We start from the raw sequence: 24,474 nt of genomic DNA, 5'->3' as shown, positions 1-24,474 counted from the left end.
TTGACGTTTAGCCGTCCGGACGCTCCTGTCCCTTGGTCCGAACGTGCGAAGCCTGTTATGGAAATTACTTGCAGCGGACGTGCGTCCGTCCGGACGATCAAGCCATCCCGTTCGAACGATGTTCTTATACAGGAAAGATTTCTCCGCGAAAATTTCAGAAAATCCTATCGTACAGTTGTCCGTCCGGACGGCCCTGGTTCACCATCCGGAAGGCTCCCAGTCATATTTTGCCTGACGCCCATTCTGACCCTCAACCTATAAATAGGGGCCCCTGGGCACTTAAAGCTGCAAGAATTCGGTGTGAATTCCATTAGAGCTCAGAGTCGTGATATTTCCTCTGAAGCCGTTTTTCAAGTGTGTTGTGCTGTAAATCGAAGTCTATCTTAGAGGTCGGCTCTAAGGTAAGGAGTTCCATTGAAGACCCCTTCAGGTAGGTGAACCTGGTTGGAAAGCGTTTGTGTTGGGTTACACGTCAAAGATCAAGGTACGACCACTGCATCAGTACATGTGAGTGTTATTGTCTTGTATCTAGCTTTGTCTTTTGAATAGTGGAATTCTTGAGTTTGGCTGTCCCGGAGTGGTTTATCTCTTAACTGAGTTTCTACTTCGTCAACAAAAATCTCTGTGTCATTTACTTTCCGCTGTGCTTTAATTTTTTTTGACACTTATGCACACACTTTATTTTTAGAAGTCATTTCAATTTTTTCAATTGGTATAGAGCTCGGTACACTCTGAGAAGATTAAAATCTTGAGTGTTATTTTTTTTTTTTGACTTCTACCATGTCTAAATTGAGTATGCACAATGTTGCTTCTATTTCTCATGATATGTATGTGCATAGAACCATGTTTGCTAAGCCTGTCATATCTCATAATCATACTCATTTTGTCAGTAAGGATAAAGGGGCAAATCAATCTATACCTACGTGTCATCATTGTGGCATTAGAGGTCATATTTGCCCAAATTTTTTCCAAATTAGGTCTCAGCAACCTTGGAACAAAAGTCTTATCCCTAGAAAAGAAGAACCAGGTCTTGAAGAACAAGTCAGCATGTTAAGTGATCAGGTTAGTCTCTTTAGTTAGAAGTTAGCATACCTCACCCCTAATGAGAAAAAGTCTGTCCTGGTTAGAAAACATAGTAAAACTTCCAAACAAGTCTAGGTCAAAAAGGAAGATAATCTTTGCCTAGTTTCTCATACTGCACTAAAAATTCTTAATACGTGTTTGTGGTATTTGGATAGTGGCTGTTCTAAACACATGACAGGTGATAAGACTCTGCTTAAAGGAGTTCAGATGGGAAAAGGCGGGCGAATCACCTATGGAGATGGGAGCCAATCCAGAGTCATCATTAAAGGGATCATCGACATCCTAGGTCTCGGAACATCTCAAGAAGCCTTGAATGTTGAAGCACTCAAGGCGAATCTCCTCAGCATCAACCAGTTCTGTGATAATGACTTGGTGGTGCAATTCTCCAAGAAGGAATGTAATATATTTGACAGTAGTGGCAGATGGCTCATGGGAGGAGAAAGAACTGCTGACAATTGCTACGGCCTTGCTGGTTTGACTACAGACTCTCAGATCTTCTGCGACAAAGCAACCATAGATGACAGTGAGCTATGGCACCAGAGGTTAGGGCATGTCAATTTTTTCGATATGTTTAAAATCGCAGGCAAAGATGTTGTTAAAGGCTTACCTAAAATGGAAAAGACTGAAAAAGGAGTCCGTGGGGCTTGTCAGCTAGGGAAACAAACTCGAGTTGCTCATAAAAAGACCTCAGGTATTCGTAATTCCAGAAATCTAGAATTACTACACATGGATCTCATGGGTCCCACTAGAACAGCTAGTCTAGGTGGGAATAGATATATTCTGGTTATTGTAGATGATTTCTCTCGATTTACTGGGCCATTCCTATTCGAGAAAAATCTAATGCTTTTGATGTAGCTCAGCATTTGTTCATGAAAATTCAGGTTGAGCAAAATTGCCAGATTATGAGAATTTGCAGTGACCATGGAAGAGAGTTCGAAAATTCCAAGTTTGAAGAATTCTGTCTCTCCTATGGAATCAAGCAGGAATTTTCCTCACCTATTACTCCTCAGCAGAATGGAGTTGTTGAAAGGAAGAACAGGGTAATTCAGGAGATAGCTCGTGTGATGATCCACTCAAAGAATCTTGCTCAATACTTCTGGGGAGAACCTGTAAACACTGCTTATCATATCATCAACAGGGTCTACCTTAGGCCTGAAACAAACAAGACTCCCTATGAAATTTGGCGAGGTAAGAAACCCACAGTGAAGTATTTTAAAACTTTTGGGAGTAAATGTTATATACTTCGTGATAGGGAAAATCTGGGGAAATTTGATACCAAGAGTGATGAAGGCATCGTCTTGGGATATTCCACAAACAGTCGGACTTACCAGGTCTTCAACAAAAGAACAGAGACTGTGATGGAATCAGTAAATGTGATTGTTGATGATGAAGAAGTTCAGAGATCTATCAGCGGGGAAGAAAAACAGATTGATTCAGTTGATTCTTCAGCAGCTCCAACTGGTATTATTGAGCCCTCTCCAAAAGAGTCTCTAGATGAATCTTCTCCTACCACTTCGGGTTCCACTCCCATTACTTCCGAAGATGAGGATATTCCAGCTAATCCTCCTAGGCAATCACGAGTGAGGCACAATCATCCTCCTCAGCAGCTTCTTGGGAATTTAGATGAAAGGAGCAAATTGAGAAGCAGAGTCATTCAGCCTGCCAATGAAGTAGCAAATCAAGTCTCCTACAGCTGCTATCTTACTCAGACAGAACCCGAGAAAGTAGATGAAGCCTTACAGGATGAAGGATGGGTATCTGCAATGCATGATGAGCTCCATCAGTTTACCAGAAATGATGTCTGGACCTTGGTTCCCCATCCTGCAGAACAGAATATCATAGGAACCAAGTGGATCTTCAAAAATAAAACTAATGAGCATGGTACTGTGGTGAGAAATAAGGCCTGTCTTGTTACATTGGGATATACTCAGATAGAGGGAGTAGATTTTGATGAAACGTTTGCCCCAGTTGCCAGGTTAGAATCCATTCGAATTCTACTTTCTATTGCCTGTCACCTTGATTTCAAGTTATACCAAATGGATGTAAAGAGTGCATTTCTGAACGGTGTTCTTCAAGAAGAAGTCTATGTAGAACAGTGATAAGTGTTGAATGTTACACATTCAAGCCCCTTAATTTACATATGTTAAGCTCTTAGTTTTGTTATAGTTTGATGTTTTGTGTTGTTTTTGTGTTTTCTTGTATTTTACAGGTTTTGGAAGAAAATCCATCAAATTCCAAGATTATAACGAAGTTGGCAAACTCACTTTTGGATAGATTCAATTCCAATCAATTTTGAATTTAAGGAAGGAGAAGTCGGCAAAAATTTGTTATTTTTGAAAAGAATCTAGAATGAGCATGTTTCAGTAATTTAATCATAACTTTCGGCTCAAGTATCTGATTGAAACTAAATTGGTGGCGTTGGAAAGCTAAGACAAAATTCAACAAATATGTTAGAAGTAGGTTTTTCCTAATTCTGACTTTTACCATGCCAAAATCGCCCCGAAATAAAAGACTGCAAATCTGTACGGATTTTAGAATCCTTTTCCTACTTGGATGGAAATTTCAGAAAAGAAAAAGACTTGTAATTATTCTATTTGGACTAGAAGTCCTATTTATAATTGTAATAGGATTCCTAGAGCATCTAGAGCTTCTCTAATCCCTATACATAGGTCTCTAGCCTTTGAAAAAAAAGACACACAAGCTTTGAGGAAGAATCAAAGGCTACATCAAGAAGGAGGTTCTTTCTAGTTTTTATTTTATTTATTTATTTATTTTCTGTATTTATATAATTTTATTTTATATTAGTTGTAACTAATACTTTAGTTAGGGCTCGATTAAAGCCCTAATCATGTCTCTTTAAGTTTTTCAATTTGCTTTGCTACAATATATATATATATATATATATTGATGTTTAACTTGATTAATTCTAGTTTGTTGAATTCCTTACATGTTTATGTTTGGCCATCATATGCATGTGGTATGGATTTGTTATTTATGTCAATTTGGATGACTGAGTCCTGGGCATAATAGAGTAACGAAAGAACTCCGACACAGGTTCTTGGATTAATCAACATAAAGACAACTAGAACAGATACCATATTCTAATCTTAGTGTGTTTACCAATTTCCATAAATTTATGCTTTCTTGAAGAACAACTTAGTAGATACCATGCTAAATCCTTCAATGAAGAAAAGAGTTAGAGTAGATACCATGCCTAACTCGTTACTCAGGGAAATCAATAGCTTTAGGAGAAGATACCATTCCTTTGTAGCTGGTAAGCATTAAGTATCAAGTTATGATGGTAGCATTGGCATTGTGAATCTTAATTGAGTATGATTAGCGGTGGATATCGAAGCCCTACCTTATTTCATATTATATTTCTTCAATATTTTTATCTCTTCTCTTATTTGATCTGATTAATATTTTTATTGCTTTTCACTCGTCTCAATTATTAAGGAATTCTTTTTAAGCATAATTTACCAATCCTCGTGGGAATGATCTCGTATTTGCCTACTATACTATCGTTTTGATCTTGTGCACTTGCGAGTAAAACGTACAAGTATTTGCCTATTTATTTAGGTAGATATTTGCACAACAAGTTTTTGGGCCGAAGGGTTTTCAAGATCCTCATCATCCCCATCATGTATACAAGCTGAAGAAGGCTCTCTATGGGCTTAAGCAGGCACCTCGAGCATGGTATGAGCGTCTCACCACTTATCTCTTAAGCAAAGGTTTTACAAAGGGGCAAGCGGATCGAACCTTGTTCATCAGAAATCAAGGTACTCATAAATTGATTACTCAAATATATGTTGATGACATCATTTTTGGAGCTACTTTAGACTCTCTTGCACATGAGTTCTCTAAAGAAATGAAGCAAGAGTTTGAAATGAGCATGATTGGTGAACTGAACTACTTCCTTGGCCTTCAAGTCAAGCAAATTGCTGAGGGCATCTTCATCTCTCAATCTAAGTATGCCAAGGATCTGGTCAAACGGTTTGGATTGGATGGAAAGAGTCGTGCTTGCACGCCCATGAGCACCAGTGTCAAGATTAGCAGTGATCTTGCAGGAAAATCAGTTGACCCATCCCTTTACAGGAGCATGATAGGGAGCCTCCTGTATCTTACAGCCAGCCGACCAGACATTGCCTTCAGTGTGGGAGTTTGTGCTCGCTTTCAAGCTAATCCTAAGGAATCTCACCTCACTGCAGTAAAGCGTATCATCAGGTATGTAAATGATACCCTTTCTTATGGCATTTGGTATTCTAGAGAAACAAATCTTGTTGTTGCAGGATACTCTGATGCAGTTTGGGTTGGAAATGCTGATGATCGAAAGAGCACCTCAGGAGGATGTTTTTATATGGGGAACAATCTTGTAGCTTGGATGAGCAAGAAACAAGTCTCCATATCTCTCTCCACTACTGAGGCTGAGTATATTGCTGCGAGTAGCTGCTGTACCCAATTACTGTGGATGAAGACATTGCCAGGGGACTACAGATTCTCTCAAGATATTATGATTATCAACTGTGATAATACTAGTGCTATCAATATTTCTAAGAACCCCGTTCAGCATTCTCGGACCAAGCACATCCACATCAGGCATCACTTCTTACGTGATCTTGTGGAATCCGAGGTAGTATCTCTCTCATTCATCCCCACTGAAAAATCAATTGGCTGACATTCTTACCAAACCTCTAGATGGTAGCAGGTTTGAGTCTCTTCGAAAAGCCATTGGTGTTTGTGCCATGTTCTAGACATGATGTTTCCATGCTAGGATGAACTCTTTGTCCTCTGATAGCATGATGTTGTATTAAAAAAAAAAGTGGGGGGGGGGGGGGGGGAGGGAAGGGGGGAGTTTATGTAGCAGGTTAAGTCTTTCACAAGGTATGTCAGCTATTTCGTGTATTCTCTCTGCTTTACTAGTTTGTTGAGCATTGATATATTATGTTTACATGTGGGTGAGAACATTAGTCTGACATGTGCAACAATTTTTCCTGCTCATTGTTGTGTTTGATAGTAACTTGTCTCATGTAGTGACCACATGCACTTTCCTAGACTCCCCGAAGGTGCGTATTTTTCCTTCTCTGACTCTTTGCTCCTAGATTTTTTGGATGAGAGAAGAGGTTTTTGTTTGGATGGCCAAATTGATCACAGGCCAGTTGAACCTAGCACCTATAAATTCTAGCACTCCCTACAGTCTGCCATATCATAAGCAGTAATTCATGAAAAGTTTTGTGCTTTAAATTGTTTAATCACTGCTTATGTACTTAAATTTACCTTGCCCTCTATGAGCAAGTAAAATTTTTTTTTCCTTGTCCTTCATGGTACAAGTAAAACAGAATATGTGCTGTCACTTAGGGAGAGTGTATCAGATGAGGGCGTCTAGGCCCTAGCAAGTTATAAGGTTTGACTTTTGTCTTATCTGTCTCTGATTTTCTCTCTTGTCTAGAACATCTGGTGGTTTCTTGTTATTTTTGTTAAATGCAAACCTTATGAATAAGAGTCTTCACACACACACGCTTTCCATGAGTTGTGCAGGCTATCTTCATTCTTTTGGCAGGGTAACTTTAGTCTGTGTTATACTTGTCTATCACCTCCATGCTCTCATAATATTGACTTGCTCTATGACTAGTTTTTCAGATAGAAATACCTGCGTGTACTATTTTCCATGTGAAAGCCCTAACTTTGCTGATTTCTCTCTCTTCAGAAGGTTTCGTCAGCATTTTTGTTCAGTCTTTGTTTTTGATAAACTGTTGAACCTTTATTACTCTGTTTCCCGGGTCCTTTTGAGACCGTTAGGAGGAGTAATTTTTATTTCAGTTGGTTGTTTTATTACTCTGTTTATCCTTTGTCCCTTTGTGACAAAAAGGGGGAGTAATTTTTATTTTTGGACCGGGAATGTATTTCCAAACCTGTCAAGTGATTTTTGTCCCAGAATGGCCAAAAGGGGAGTTTATAGTATTTTGTCATTATTCTTTGTTTCGACAAAATCACTTTTGTGTAATGATGCGGTAAAACAGGGATTCCACTTTCAGAGTGATGTCAGAAGATTTTGCCTGTGAGTTAGATTCAAGTTCCCTGTCAGCCGTCAGGACGATGTGTCATCCCGTCCGGATGCCCATTTGTCTACTGTTCCATCCATCTGGACGACGTGTCATTTCGTCCGGACTTCAGACAGATAAGCATCATCTGTCCGGACAACGTACTTCTTCCGTCTGGACACCTACATCGTATCGAGAAGCTTCTGTGCCAGCTTGCTCAGTCCGGACGTTTTAGCAGCACATCCGGACGCCTATCAGTTCTCGAACGGTTCACTGATTCTTTCCAAGTTCTAAGAAAGGGAAGATCATTAAACCGTCCGGACGATGTGGTATCCCGTCCGGACGTGTGTCTCCATAAGGCAAGAAACGCAGTTCAAATTTGACAGTATGGACGTCAGACAGCTGTGGTCTGGACGCTGGTGCATCGTATATGGAAACTGCCGATTCGACTTCAACCGTCCGGATGTCTCCCCCTCATGGTCCGGACGTACGCGCATCAGATATGGAAATTGCGTGATGAAGTTTAGCCGTCCGGACGCTCCTGCCCCTTGGTCTATACCCGCAAAGCCTGTTATAGAAATTACTTGCACCGGACGTGCGTTCGTCCGGACGATTGAGCCATCCCGTTCGGACGATGTTCTTATACAGGAAAAAATTCTCCGCGAAAATTTCAGAAAATCCTGTCGCACAGTTGTCCGTCCGGACGGCCCTGGTTCACCATCCAGACGGCTCCCAGGCATATTTTGCCTGACGCCCATTCTAACCCCCAGCCTATAACTAGGGGCCCCTGGGCACTTAGAGTTGCAAGAATTCGGTGTGAATTCCATTAGAGCTCAGAGACGTGATATTTCCTCTGAAGCCGTTTTTCAAGTGTACTGTGCTGTAAATCGAAGTCTATCTTAGAGGTCGGCTCTAAGGTAAGGAGTTCCATTGAAGACCCCTTTAGGTAGGTGAACTTGGTTGGGAAGTGTTCGTGTTGGGTTACATGTCAGAGATCAAGGTACGACTACTGCATCGGTACATGTGAGTGTTACTGTCTTGTATCTAGCTTTGTCTTCAGAATAGTGGAATTCCTGGGTTTGGCTGCCCCAGAGTGGTTTTTCTCTTAACTGAGTTTCCACTTCGTCAACAAAAATTTCTATGTCATTTACTTTCCATTGTGCTTTAATTTTTGTTGACACTTATGCACACACTTTATTTTTAGAAGTCATTTCAATTTTTTCACTAGTGATGACAAACTACCACCTCCACCTCCACCATTCCACGATGGAGTACACCTAGCCTTGGCCCAGTTCATGGCTCACAACAATAGGCAATTTGCCGAAGCAATAGCACGAATCCCACAACCTAACAAGCAAAGTGTGCATCAAGGTTGCTCAATTCGTGACTTCTCTAGTCACCACTTCCAACTCTTTGAAGGTATAGAAGGACCTAATGTAGCAGAAGCGTTGCTTACGAATATTGAGGTACTATTAGACACTCTTGGTTGTACCAACAAATAGAAGGTTTGTTATATTGGACTAAAGCAGGTGGACCTCAAGGAATGTATTGCTTTCAGAACCTCGGAATGAAACTGAAATTACTTGGGAGCTTTTCAAAGTAGAGTACAAAGGTTGCTATTGCTGTTCATCTTTTCTCCTTTCTATTCTTTGAATTTGATATCAGTTTATGACAATTATTTTCTTCAATAATTTCAGTTTTTGTAATACATTTCTGTCTACTTTGTAACATTCTTAGCTAAACAAATGCCAATGCTTTTATAATTGATTCATTCCCCCCACCAAGAGACAAGCATGCATTCATATATTACTATCTCATAGCCGGCCGTGTACCCATTATCAAATATCATTGTCATGAAACACTAGCCGTCAAAATATCAAACCAACAACATTGTCAAATATCATATTATAAACTTTAAATAAATAAATAAATCTCATCCGATAGTGTTTAATAGCTTGTAGGGTGGTTTTGGACTAAATACTTAATAACTTAATGGCTAAAACCCAACTTTAAGATGGGCTTAATAGCTTGCAGGGCAGTCTTGGCTTGAAGCTCAAGCCAACCTAACTTGTCAGCTAGTCTAAGTTTAAGAGGAAATTTTATCTTAGAGTGTTTAATAGATTGGAGGGTGGTCCTGACTTGAAGTTCAAGCCAACCTAATTAACTTTTTTTAGTCTATAAGCTTAAGGAGAAATTTCATCCGATAGTGTTTCATAGCTAGCAGGGTGGTCCTAGCTTGAAGTTCAAGCTGACCAAGTTAACTTTTCAGCTAGTCTAAGTTGAAGAAAAAAAAATTATCTTATAACGTTTAATAGCTCACACGGTGGTCCTAGCTTAATAGCGCTTAATGGTTAAAACTCAACTCTAAGATAGGCTTAACAACTTGTAAGGCGGTCAGGTCTTGAAGTTCTAGCCGACCTAACTTTCTAGCTATCCTAAGCTTAAAAGAGAATATTGCCCTGTTTAGTAACCCATTTCCCCTCCCCTCCCCTCTCCTTCAATCATTCTTTTCTGTTTGTGTCAGTACGGCTGATAGACTACTTAATGGTTGGCTTCTCAACATTTTACTTTATTCCCATTTTACCCCCAATATTTCAGTTTATTCCCTTGTTTTTGTTCTTCACATTATTAAAATGTTGAGGGTAAAATAGGAATAGGATAAAATGTTGACTTCTTGAAAAAGCAACATTTATTTCTATTCCTATTTTAACCCCAACCTTTTAGTTTATTTCTTTTTTTTTCGTTTTTTATATTCAAAGACAGGGGTAAAATGGGAATATAAAATAAATGTTAAATTTTTTTTGCAGACTTCTCACTTTTCGGTACTGACACAAACAAAAAAAAATGATTGAAGGAGAGGGGAGGGGAGGGGAAATGGGTTACTAAGCAGGGCCTATATATATATATAGATATATATATATATATCTGATAGTGTTTAATAGATAGCAAGGTGGTCCTTGATTAATAGCTTAATGGTTGAAACCCAACTCTAAGATGATGGATTTAATATCTTGCAAGGTGGTCATGTCTTGAAGTTCAAACTGACTTAACGTTCTGGCTATTCTAAGTTTAAAAAAAAAAATAAAACAAAATAAAATAAAATCTGATGATATTGTTTAATGGCTAGCAAGGTGGTCCTCACTTAATAGCTTAATGGCTAAAACCCAACTTTAAGATGGGCTTCATATTGCAGGATGGTCTTGGCTTGAAGTTCAAGCCGATCGACCTAAGTTTTCAACTAGTCTAAGCTTAAGAGGAAATTTCATCCGATAGTGCTTAATTAATAGCTTGTAGGGTGGTCGTGGCTTGAACTTCAAACTAACCTAGCTAACTGTTCAGCTAGTCTAAGCTTAAGAAAAAAATTCATCTTACAGTATTTTTTTATAGCTTGCGTGGTGGTCCTGAGTCTCCTGACTTAATAGCGTAATGGCTAAAACCCAACTTTAAGATGGGCTTAATAGCTAGCTTGGAATGAGGTCATGACTTGAAGTTCAAGTCAACTTAACTTTCAGCTAGTCTAAGTTTAAAAAAAAATTTCCTATGCTTAAACCTCAATATTACAATTTAAGGAACAAAAAAAAAAAGCCTAGTGATGCATATGCAAAGTGATGTCATTTTGAATTAGATATAGGTAACTGTTTACATCGGTTTGATTGGTTGTGATGTTTTTTCGTTTAACACTTGGGCAAAAAGACAAAAGTAATGTAAAATTTATATATTTTCAAATGATTAGAGCTTAATAAACAAGTTTTTTTTTTCACAAAAAAAAAAAAGCCAAAAATATTAAAATTTGGCATAAATTATCTTCAAAATCATTTAAAATATGCCCTAGTAGAGACCAAAATATGGCCCAAAATGCCCATTACCTAATTAATATGCAGATTGCGGATAAAAATCACAATAACATCGTGGATGCAATTAGAAAAAGGATATGTGGATGTGGCTCCAGATATCGTAAATAACGATATCCACATCCACATCCGCATATACACCCTTAATTGTCAGTAAACATTTATCACAGTTATTTCACAAGTGGCTAATGTAGCATTTGAATAATGTTACTGTTAACGCTCATGAGAACCATTTAAAAATAATAATAATAAAAATGGCATTGAAATATAACACGTTGAGTAATTTTACAAGTTTTTCTTGTGTCTTTTCAATAATAAGATGACTTTTAAAATTATTATTCGATCAAAATTCAATAATAATCCATCGCAATTTATACACCAATTTTATGAACACTCAATTCTTACTATTAACGTGGCATGAAAGAAATAGAAGTTGAAAGTTTTATTTTTTTAAGTTGCTACTAGAAGATGGTTTTTAACCTTCTCAATTTGTGTATATATAATTTATGTACGAAATTATTACACGTCACCCATTATATAATCATTTAAGTTTATTTAATTTTCTGAGTTTCGTACATACACACAACAACCTCCCTCGTCTTTTAACTATATATCCTCTTTATTTATTAGGTGTTTTTGACTCTCAGATTCTCACGTTCACACAGAAACATGCATGAAATTTTCCCAGCTATCCTTTGTTTCCGTATATATATATATCTAACGAGAAACCCGTTTCTCAAAGCATCCTAATCAACAACAGATATTCACTGTCTCCCCCACTTGCCACTCCATTTCTTGAAACTCTTTGGGTTCAAAATCTACAAAACATGAAGAATCCAAGCAAACCTGCCTTTATATCAAGCCTTCTAATCTTTTTATTTCTTTTCTCATCATGTTTACCATCAACCATAGCTCAAGAAGTTGGTAATGCAGAAAACACATGCACTTGTTTTCTTTCTATTTTCCCTACACTAATATTGGTTGTGAGTTATTTACGTGGCTAAGATATGTGAATCATATATATGGTGCAGAGGATGAGAGGGAGTTTGATTATATAGAAGGAAGCAAGAAGGGGCCAAGTCACTGGGGAGAAATCCGAGAAGAATGGGCACATTGTAAGAATGGAAGCATGCAATCTCCCATAGATTTGTCAAGTTGGAGAGTGAAACTAATGCCAAAGTTAGGAGAGCTAAAGAGGAGCTACAAGCCTTTCAATGCCACTCTCAAGAATAGGGGCCATGACATTGCAGTAAGCAACCAAAAACTTCTTCCATTTTGTTCATGATAAATAATATATATTATTACTATTTATCTTTTCTAGCTCCTTTCTATGGTTTGATCTTGATTTTGTCCACTTTTAACTTTTCTTATGAAATTCTTTGATAATTGATTCACTGCCCTCTCCAAAAGGCATGCACGCATTCATGTTAAAAAAATTATACACATACATCAATCAAATTTTAAATTCACCATTAGATTTGTGGGATCCAAGACAATCCCATAAATTCAATGGTGAATTTGAAAATTAAATGTGTATGAGATGTGTGTATATCATTTCTCTTCATCATTGCCGGCCACTTAGCAGCTAGCCTGCAGAGATTTTGTTTGTTAATACATTATATATGCATATGTGATGGGTGCAGGTCGAGTGGGTAGGTGATGGTGCGGGATCAATACAGATCAACGGCACTGATTACTTTCTCAAGCAAGGCCATTGGCACTCACCTTCTGAGCATTCCATCAATGGCAGAAGGTCTCTCTCTCTCTCTCTCTCTCTCTCTCTCTCTCTCTCTCTCTCTCTCTATATATATATATATATATATAAATGATTAAAATAGAAATATATAGTCGTTCTGCAACTTGATATACAAATGTTTTGTTTAAATTTTAGGTATGACTTGGAGCTTCACATGGTTCATGAAACTCAGGACCCGAGTATAAAAAAGATTGCTGTTGTTGGACTCTTCTACAAGATTGGCCAACCGGATGCTTTCATCTCAAAGGTGCAAACTACAAGAATTTTGAATTAAGATATATTTTTTTTCCCTTTGTTTTTATTTATATGATGCATTGTGCTAGAAACTCAAGGTTTAAACAAAAATAAATAAAAATAAAAAAACAAGGGTGTACGTTACCAGTTTTTTTTTTTTTAACAAAATAACTAGAACTATCTTGCATTAATCTGAAGAGGTCCAAAAGAAAATACAACGCATGAATAGAGGCACATTGATACCCTACACACTAAGCCAGAAAAATCTGACTTGGGTGCTGCCTACAAATAAACAAATATGTTACCAATTAAAACATATTATTATTATTATTATTATTATTATTATTATTATTATTATTATTATTACTATTATTATTATTATTACTACTACTACTACTACTACTACTTTTAGCATGTGGTTTGAGAATATTTTAAATAGAAGGTTTTAATGATTTTTTATTTTTTCCTAATTTTAAAGAACTTTGAAAAAAAGTGAGAATTACATGAAAACAAGACAAAGTTAAATTAGCATTTACGAAGCTCAAATCACATGAAATTATTAGTTGCTTTAAATCAAGCAAAGCTTGTGTATATGCTAGAACAATGCAAAGAAACGGACCCACATGCAAGTGTGCGTGACAAAGAGCCACCTTGGTTGGTTTTTGGAAGGTCATGATCATATGATTTGGATCGTATGATGCTTTTAAAGTAGATCCAACAATTAGATTTACGTAATCATTAGTAAAGTCAACTATAAAATTAAATTGAATTTGATCTAATAGTTGACATTAAGTAAGTAATCGTTACTAACAACTACGGTCTAATAGTTATAACTAAAGAACCGTTAATTATGATCAGATTATAATCACTGTTTGTTTATCAATTAATTACTGTTAGTTTAAAATTACATGCCTTTTAGTGAACAGACATTAAAACTATTAATTTAACACTGTAACGAGTCCACTGCAAACCAGTTTTACAACAAAAAAAAATTATATCTTCTCCAATCTCTCTTTAAACCTTTTCAAGTTTTAAAATTCTTGTTATAATAGTAACTCTAAAGGTGTTTTAATTTAGATTCAATTTGTTAAAAATAAAAAATCAAACTACATAAAAATTTTGGACTCTATTTTATCATGAATAAATATTTATCGTAAGCCAGTGCACCAATTGCACAAAATTGATGGAGACAAATAATTTGTTAAGCAAACTCATGACCACTCAGTATCTCACACAAAAGCATGTTAAAGTGTTGTACCTTCACTCGTAATAAACAAACACAGGAAAACATTGTGAACACGGTCTTTGTTTTTTTTTTTCTTCTTCTGGGCATACAAAAGTTATCAACTCGTTCATCAATATCCAACTCAAATTTTACTCTCTCCAAAATTGTTATCTAACATCTTATTAATTTGTGATTTCAGTTGACGAAAAGCTTAGTTTCCATTACTGATAAAATGGAAGAAAGAAATATAGGGGTGACTGATCCTGCAGAAATCAAGATGGTTGGAAAGAAGTACTATAGATATATGGGCTCGCTCACTACTCCTCCATGTACCGAAGGCGTTATTTGGACAATCGATAAAATGGTATATTCTTGTTCCACAAATATACTCATTTATGATATTCGTATAGTAGTTTACAAATTGAAACAACATTATTATATTTAAAAATTGTCTTCAGATAACGACGGTCTCAAGAGAGCAAGTGAAGTTACTTAGAGAGGCGGTCCATGATGTAAGCAGTAACAAAGCTTAGCTCTTTTATAATTTACGGAAAAAAAATCAAATGAAATTAAACCTGTTTATTCATTAGTTTATCTGATGAACACCATAATAGACAACTTGAAGCTTTACTAACTTTCATGATTTTACTATATATATTTAAATTGCAGTATGCTGAGATGAATGCAAGACCAATTCAACCACTCAATAATCGTGAGATCCAACTCTATGACCCACACCCAAAGAGCTTCTGACGGAGTCAGCTTACTTACGTGATGCCATAGTAATAATATTTTTAGTCGGTTATGTTATATGTGTTAAGTTTGTTCTCAATAAATGGGCTTAGCCCAACAGCACCTATGTTTAGGGTTTTATCATTGGCTATTTAAACTTCTCTTGTAATCGAATAAGGGCAGATTATTGAATGAAGAATTATGTTATTTCAATTCCTTAGAGATGGATTTCTCGCATCAATGGTGGATCTCCATTGATTATTAAAATCTGTTTGTGTGTTCTGTCTTTTCTTCTAGAGGATTCTGTTTTCTCTTTTCAGCAGGGTTCATGAGAGAGATTTTCAATCTTCTTGTTGCTACGCTGCGTCAATTTGGTATCAAAGCCTTGGCATCTGTTTTCTATCAACAATTGCCAGATCCGACCCCCTTCAACAATGCAAACTCGTAGTGGCCGAACCTATGGAGAGAACCGTTACACCCAACAACATCGTGATGATGCCTTGTTTGATTTACTCGAAAAGTTTGGTGATTTGTGTGGTACAGTGAGTGTTATGTCCAAACAACTTAATTACTTATGGGAAACTGCGTCACACAAACTAGAGGGATCCGGAGACCATGACAAGGATGTCCTGAATGAGGATACGGCCAAGTCATCTGCTGGGGAAGACCCGCCTCTCCATACCATTCCGCATCACAGTGCCCGGCATAATTCGTGCACTCATGTTCAAGATTACCATCAGGTGTTTATGCACTGGGAGCCTCCTCATGTAAGCCACCATGCACACCACGAATCGCGAGGTGATGACATCACGAAGCGGGTGCGTGTCGAAGTGTCCGACTTTGATGGAAAGTTGGATTCGTGTGCTTTCCAGGATTGGTTAATTGCTCTCGAAGACTACTTTGAATGGTTTGATCTCTCCCCCCATCGGAGAGTACGTTTTGTGAAGATTTGCCATACTTCTTTGGCTGATTCGCAGTTTGAAATTTTGACAAATTCAGATGGAGAAAGTGCTTGGCATAGAGCATGGAGGGCTTTATCACTTGAAAGGCGTGCATTCTTTTGAGGGACTAGTTCAGGTGTTGCATCCTCTGGTTTAGTCCAACCAGTTTCAACAATACCCCAACAGTCAATAGATTTCAAAAAGAAACGCATACGTGCCTTCCAATAGCCATAGTTCGTACCATCAAAGGCAGGAACAAAATTAAGATTTTGAGACATATTATAGAAGTCGACAAAAATAACACTCAAGAATTAAATCTACACATAGTGTACCAAATGTAGCGCCCCAGATTTTAAGACATAATTTATAATGGTTTAAATTAATTTTAAAACACTTTTAATAAGACAAAAGAATAACTATGATTATTTATGAAAATAAATAATGTATTTCTGTTTTTAGAAACGTTTATAGTTGCAATTTGATAAAAACTCAAAACAGACCTTAAACTTTGGAATAACGGAAACAGGGTCAAACAAACTCCATTTTGGTCGATTCAAAAACTGAGACACTCGTTTTGAAGTCCTCTAGGTCCCCTCCAAATTTCATGATGTTTGGACATCGTTAAGACCATGAAAACATCCGTCAAAAATACGACCCCTGTTCTGGACGGAAATTCACATTATTCATTAATGGGCCATCTTTGGACTTAACCCAACCCATTCCAATTGCTATCCACAAACCCAACCCATTTATCACATGTTATCTTCCTATGATCATGATGATTACATGAGTCATCACCCAACTCAACATGTGAAAGACCTATTTTTATACCTTAAAGAAATGCCATTAATTAATGTGTGTTAGATGATTAAATATGTTAGTGGAGGATATAATGATTCAACACCTAGTGCAACATTCCACTACATTTATTCCCTCCCCCTCTTATGATGAAAGAATAAAGGATGTCTAGAATAGAATCTAGAGTAATCATAAAATGAAAGTAGTCTAAACAATATCTTGGTTTAACTTGTCAAAGTAAACCAGAAACTTTGATTGACCAAAACTAAGTCATAACGAACTCGGATTGAGTTGAACCAAAAAGAGAAAGTGTTCGTCTTGACGTCATCTATCTACCCTCAAAATTTCACAGCGATCGGATTAGATTTGACCATCAAAACGTTGTTTGGAGTAAGCTGGCCTCTATTTGGACGAAAATTCATACATATCATTATTTAATACTTCCTTTGATTTGGACAACTCATCACCCACTTCCTCTAATGTGTGCACTCATCACCACAAGTGTTGCCCACATCCCACATCTAGAATGCACCACCTTAGTGATGATGAAACCCATGTGCCTTGGAAATAAGGCTAAGATGCACCAATTCCCATCCATTGGATCAAAATGTGTCTACTTGATCCTAACCATTCATTCTCTTATAAATAGAACCAAGGTGGAAGATGCAATGCCCATTAAGCTTCACTCACACACACACCTAAGGCCAAGAGAGAAAATTGTGAGGATTTGTGTAGTCTTGTGTTGTTCAAGGCTTGAAGTGTATGCTAGGAAGTATTTTGGGTAAGCTTCTAATCATTAGTTTCATTAATTTGATGATATAGGTTATGATTTCATTACTTGTTATTTGAATTGTTTAAAGACCCAATAAGCTTAAGAGATAAAAAGAAAGTAATATAAACTACTTTTATATTTCATTGTCCTCATGACTTCATGAGTTGATCGTATTTATATTTCCTTTTTACATTTCATTGTCCTCATGACTTCATGAGTTGATCGTATTTATATTGCCTTTTATATTTCATTGTCCTCATGACTTCATGAGTTGATCGTATTTGTATTTCCTTTTATATTTCGTTGTCCTCATGACTTTCATGAGTTGATCGTATTTATATTTCCTTTTATATTTCGTTGTCCTCATGACTTTCATGAGTTGATCGTATTTATATTTCCTTTTTACATTTCATCGTCCTCATGACTTCATGAGTTGATCGTATTTATATTTACTTTTATATTTCATTGTCCTCATGACTTTCATGAGTTGATCGTATTTATATTTCCTTTTATATTTCATTGTCCTCATGACTTCCATGAGTTGATCGTATTTATATTCCCTTTTCATTTCATTGTCCTCATGATTCTCATGAGTTGATCGTATTTATTCCTTATTGTCCTTATGATATATTTTAATCCTTCAAGTTCATATTTGGTAGCATTGGTTATATAGCCTCGTCACCAAATCATGAACCAAGGTTTTAAGATTTATTATGAGTGATCGTCTCAAACGTAATGAAGTGATGAATAATAAATATAAAAAGATGAGGGTCTATAAACAATGATTCGTTTGATAGATGATTGATAAATATATTATTGCATGGATGGATTTATATGCAGAAAAGAAGTTTAAAGGAACTACACGAAGAAGAGGGTAAGTATTTCTATACTTACTGAGAACGAAGCTGGTGGATTTTTCCATGATATTGTGTTTATTGTTTTATTTAATTTATTCATTGCATGTGGCCGATCATGCATAGCATGTTGTGTCTAAAATAATATAACGGCTGATGAGATAGCCATCAACAAGCTGATGTAGTAGCTAGGGGAAAGTATGGCTAGTCAGTGGATCCAAGAGGGGTTCATAGTGACCCAAGGGTATCCGAAGACCTAATATATAACTAATGCTGGGACCGGTAGGATTCCAGTAAAAACAGGTAAAACTTTAAGTGGGAGGCAACGGACGTGAACGGGTTCAGATAACCTAGAACGAGAGGTCTGAAGAAAGATGATCATAAAACATCAAACTAAATGGTTACTACGATGCATATTCATACAACCCATACATTTGCATTATACGCGTGGCTATAAAGCCATATCTGCATGTTAAGGAATTTATTAAGTAAATCAGTATTCACCTTATTATTGGAAACAGTGGACTCACTTTGGTTGTTTTGTGTTTTTGTTTCTATATATATATATTCCGTTAATGCAGGTTAATAGATAAAGACCAGAGCTCAAGAGGTTTTATAGCTAAGGACGCATAGTTTATATTTTGTTTGTAGTCTTCTGTGTTTATAGTATTTTATGTTGACAAGATTGCTAATGATTTATATGTATTCTTTTGTGTCATTATGGACACCTGTTTCCTTGTATTTGTTATAAGTATTTTCTAATGAATATCTAGAGGTATTTAATTTAAAAGCTCTAATGTGTTATTTAATCCAAGTCTGTTGGATAAAAATATATTCCGCTGCGAGAGTTTATCTCTGATGTAGTAACGTCACGTGGAAACCGGAGGTTTCTGCTTACGAATTTGCTGGTTCAAATTCGGGGCGTTACAGAATGGTATCAGAGCGGTTTGCTCTGAGGACCGTTAGACTTGACCATAGGAGTCTAAGAATAACACAAGAGCTATAGGTGTAAACCATTTTTTTTTATAAAATACTTTGTGTGATGTATCTTAGTGCAGAAACCTTCCACCTTGATGATGACCCTAGCGTAAGGGGATAAGAAATCGGAGGTATGTAAATAGAAGTAATTTCAGAATTTAGATGATTTGATATCTAGTATTATTTTTGAGGTATAGTCATAAATGTTTCTTTTTTGGAGATATAGATTACAGAATCCAGATGTTTAATACGTTGAAATAATTTATGGATATTAAGTTAGTAAATTTATAAAGCACTCTATAGATATTTCATGTTCTTAGAGATACAACTTTCCCATAACCATAATAAGGATAACCTAAGGATTAGAGATAAATTTTGAGGCTTTGAGGTCTATCCGATTAACCCTAGAATGTAAGGAAAGGTATGCTATGATTAATGAGTATCTATTATTCCAAATCTGGTATCTTTTGAAGATAGGTGTATAAAGCGTAAATTACTAATTTTTATATGTTGAGGAAATTAGTTGATCAAATGATTTGATGATTTTTGGAAAGATTATTTTCCCCTATGCATCTGACGAACTTTAGAGAAGTTTATATATTATTGAGGCTTTCTAGAGCTTAAGTTAAATAAAATCTTGATTATGTGATTTATTGATTCTCTTAGAAATCCTTACTTGACGGATAAGTTTATGATTAGCAAATTTAAGTATTGATTGACTGCATAACTAAATTGGAGTAATACTAAGATTTTTAATCTAATGAAATTTGAGGATAATAGTAATTATGCAGAAATAGAAAGAAGAACATAGTACCATATAAGAATTACACCTTAGTAAAAGATTGAGAAGAAATAACAGTTCAAAGGATTACAACAATCTTAAGAGAGTTTTTAAATAATAGGAGATAAGGACGGTACGTAGAAATTATTGTCTTACAAGATGAACTACTTTTGATTCAAAGAAAACATAAACTTGCAAATAGGACCTTTTCTGCATCATTCCCGGAGAGTTCGGTATGCTTATACCTGCGTTTTATTGTACTACAGTTAGTTATTTATTTTTGTTAGTAAAGAACTGCTAGATCAAATAGAATACCTGGCTAAACCTCAGGGCGGAAAACCCTAAGATTTTGGACTGCACGCAAGAGATCCTGGTATTGTCCTTGGAGACGATTGGTGTTCTGCTCCAAGTCAGCATACCTCTTTCCCAAGTCTTTCGCATACGAATCTACCACCTTCTTCAGCCTTCTATTTTCTTGCTGTAGAACCCGATTCCTTCGCCTAAAGTCCATGTACATTCGCTGCAAAGTCAAAATTTGAGCTTTCAACGCTTGAATCTCATTCCCTCGAACTTGCAGACGGCGAGCCATATTTGAAACTGAATAGGCACCCTGAATACTGAATGCCAGAGAGTCACTGATGGCTTGAGCATCAGTCCTATCAGCCAACAACTTTTCATCTCGAGGAGTCATGATGTCTTGAGCCACAGATGCAGCTACTGCATCATTCAGCATCACAGAGTCATTAGTTAGAAGAGGACCTCTCTGAGATAGGAACAATGGACGCCAAATTTCTGGTACTACAGGCGCAGTATTTAGATCAAAATTATTTTGAGAGGATGAGGAAGCCATTTTTGGAAAAAACTGAGGAAATGATGATACTCCTCAAAAAACCTGAAGGAGAAAAGATAGAAATGAAGCGGTTATTCGAAAGATCTGAAGGAAGAAAAGAGAGCTTAATCAGTAGACAAGACACGGTCTAATCAACGTCGTTCTAGGCACGACCGCCACTACCACTAGTAGACAGCCCTCGAATCACGAGTTCTTCTCTTTTTCAACTTTCACCCTTTTCACCTTCTCGAATTCCGAATTCACCCAAAGACTTTTTCGGATTCATTGCCGCATTTTTCGCAACTAGCAGTCGTAGAGGAGCATCCCGTGAATGAGTTGGAAGAGCGTTTCACGATACACTGTCGGCACCACTTGCACCGTTTCCTCTCAAATCTCTATAAATTCACCCGTCTTCCCTCTTGCAAAGCACACCTTTGGGTTCTCAAACCTTCACACTTCGAAAGCCAAAATTTTCCTTCTGGTTTGAACCTATCATCACTTCTTGAGAAGAAAGATGTAGTATCACCACCTCAAACCTAAATCAAGAAAAATGCAGCATCACAACCAGATTCACAAACAACGAAGCAAGATTATTTTTGATCATGTCATCCAGAAGCAAGATTATCCTTGATCATGCTTCTGAGATGAAGTATCTTTCTCTTCCTTCGCATCACCATAAACTTTTCTGGCATCTACACTCAATCCGGTGATGGCGATCTATGACAGAAGAGAGAGAGCACTACGATATGAGTACCGCACTCATATCCTTTCCTGATTGCTTGCCTAGACTTCTTTGCTTTCTTCACCTTCCCCACCTTCCTCTCCTTCGAGGCTTCCATGTTCTTATTTGGCAAGCTTTCCACCAAGATTATCAGAAAGCATCAACGCAAAAGGGAAATGTTATACAGGAAATTTTTCCTATAATGAGATAAATAAATGCAACCGCTGTAGTAATTTCCATACTAGTTCGATTAGTAAAATAAATGCATTCTCTTCTGCAATCTACACATTAGTTTGATCTGTTATACTTCTTGTTATAATGAGCTTAAAATTCTATATATGATAATTTGTCATACGGTGTTGTATGCTTGTTTATTTTTCATGTTTAATAATTAGATACTTCACATAAAATCTGTATCACTAGACTTAAGATTTAGGAATCTAAATCTTCCCTTAATGTAAACTTTATGCGAAGCATAGTTTATGAATTTCGGGGACGAAATTCTGTTAAGGGGGGAGGAATGTAGCGCCCCAGATTTTAAGACATAATTTATAATGGTTTAAATTAATTTTAAAACACTTTTAATAAGACAAAAGAATAACTATGATTATTTATGAAAATAAATAATGTATTTCTGTTTTTAGAAACGTTTATAGTTGCAATTTGATAAAAACTCAAAACAGACCTTAAACTTTGGAATAACGGAAACAGGGTCAAACAAACTCCATTTTGGTCGATTCAAAAACTGAGACACTCGTTTTGAAGTCCTCTAGGTCCCCTCCAAATTTCATGATGTTTGGACATCGTTAAGACCATGAAAACATCCGTCAAAAATACGACCCCTGTTCTGGACGGAAATTCACATTATTCATTAATGGGCCATCTTTGGACTTAACCCAACCCATTCCAATTGCTATCCACAAACCCAACCCATTTATCACATGTTATCTTCCTATGATCATGATGATTACATGAGTCATCACCCAACTCAACATGTGAAAGACCTATTTTTATACCTTAAAGAAATGCCATTAATTAATGTGTGTTAGATGATTAAATATGTTAGTGGAGGATATAATGATTCAACACCTAGTGCAACATTCCACTACATTTATTCCCTCCCCCTCTTATGATGAAAGAATAAAGGATGTCTAGAATAGAATCTAGAGTAATCATAAAATGAAAGTAGTCTAAACAATATCTTGGTTTAACTTGTCAAAGTAAACCAGAAACTTTGATTGACCAAAACTAAGTCATAACGAACTCGGATTGAGTTGAACCAAAAAGAGAAAGTGTTCGTCTTGACGTCATCTATCTACCCTCAAAATTTCACAGCGATCGGATTAGATTTGACCATCAAAACGTTGTTTGGAGTAAGCTGGCCTCTATTTGGACGAAAATTCATACATATCATTATTTAATACTTCCTTTGATTTGGACAACTCATCACCCACTTCCTCTAATGTGTGCACTCATCACCACAAGTGTTGCCCACATCCCACATCTAGAATGCACCACCTTAGTGATGATGAAACCCATGTGCCTTGGAAATAAGGCTAAGATGCACCAATTCCCATCCATTGGATCAAAATGTGTCTACTTGATCCTAACCATTCATTCTCTTATAAATAGAACCAAGGTGGAAGATGCAATGCCCATTAAGCTTCACTCACACACACACCTAAGGCCAAGAGAGAAAATTGTGAGGATTTGTGTAGTCTTGTGTTGTTCAAGGCTTGAAGTGTATGCTAGGAAGTATTTTGGGTAAGCTTCTAATCATTAGTTTCATTAATTTGATGATATAGGTTATGATTTCATTACTTGTTATTTGAATTGTTTAAAGACCCAATAAGCTTAAGAGATAAAAAGAAAGTAATATAAACTACTTTTATATTTCATTGTCCTCATGACTTCATGAGTTGATCGTATTTATATTTCCTTTTTACATTTCATTGTCCTCATGACTTCATGAGTTGATCGTATTTATATTGCCTTTTATATTTCATTGTCCTCATGACTTCATGAGTTGATCGTATTTGTATTTCCTTTTATATTTCGTTGTCCTCATGACTTTCATGAGTTGATCGTATTTATATTTCCTTTTATATTTCGTTGTCCTCATGACTTTCATGAGTTGATCGTATTTATATTTCCTTTTTACATTTCATCGTCCTCATGACTTCATGAGTTGATCGTATTTATATTTACTTTTATATTTCATTGTCCTCATGACTTTCATGAGTTGATCGTATTTATATTTCCTTTTATATTTCATTGTCCTCATGACTTCCATGAGTTGATCGTATTTATATTCCCTTTTCATTTCATTGTCCTCATGATTCTCATGAGTTGATCGTATTTATTCCTTATTGTCCTTATGATATATTTTAATCCTTCAAGTTCATATTTGGTAGCATTGGTTATATAGCCTCGTCACCAAATCATGAACCAAGGTTTTAAGATTTATTATGAGTGATCGTCTCAAACGTAATGAAGTGATGAATAATAAATATAAAAAGATGAGGGTCTATAAACAATGATTCGTTTGATAGATGATTGATAAATATATTATTGCATGGATGGATTTATATGCAGAAAAGAAGTTTAAAGGAACTACACGAAGAAGAGGGTAAGTATTTCTATACTTACTGAGAACGAAGCTGGTGGATTTTTCCATGATATTGTGTTTATTGTTTTATTTAATTTATTCATTGCATGTGGCCGATCATGCATAGCATGTTGTGTCTAAAATAATATAACGGCTGATGAGATAGCCATCAACAAGCTGATGTAGTAGCTAGGGGAAAGTATGGCTAGTCAGTGGATCCAAGAGGGGTTCATAGTGACCCAAGGGTATCCGAAGACCTAATATATAACTAAT

General features: G+C 36.4%; 1 protein-coding gene across 1 annotated transcript; it reads left to right on the top strand.

Moving 5' to 3' along the window:
• The first annotated feature begins 11,639 nt into the window (after positions 1-11,639).
• LOC133854840 (alpha carbonic anhydrase 7-like) lies at positions 11,640-15,132 on the top strand. Its single transcript, XM_062291109.1, has 7 exons — positions 11,640-11,896; positions 12,004-12,221; positions 12,616-12,725; positions 12,864-12,975; positions 14,387-14,551; positions 14,646-14,699; positions 14,857-15,132. Exons 1-7 carry the CDS (start codon positions 11,800-11,802, stop codon positions 14,938-14,940), a joined length of 840 nt encoding a protein of 279 aa, XP_062147093.1. The 5' UTR covers positions 11,640-11,799; the 3' UTR covers positions 14,941-15,132.
• The last annotated feature ends 9,342 nt before the right edge of the window (positions 15,133-24,474 follow it).

Source organism: Alnus glutinosa, chromosome 13, assembly GCF_958979055.1.
Source record: "Alnus glutinosa chromosome 13, dhAlnGlut1.1, whole genome shotgun sequence".
Taxonomy (NCBI): domain Eukaryota; kingdom Viridiplantae; phylum Streptophyta; class Magnoliopsida; order Fagales; family Betulaceae; genus Alnus; species Alnus glutinosa.
This window is presented reverse-complemented; position numbering and strand designations above follow the sequence as displayed.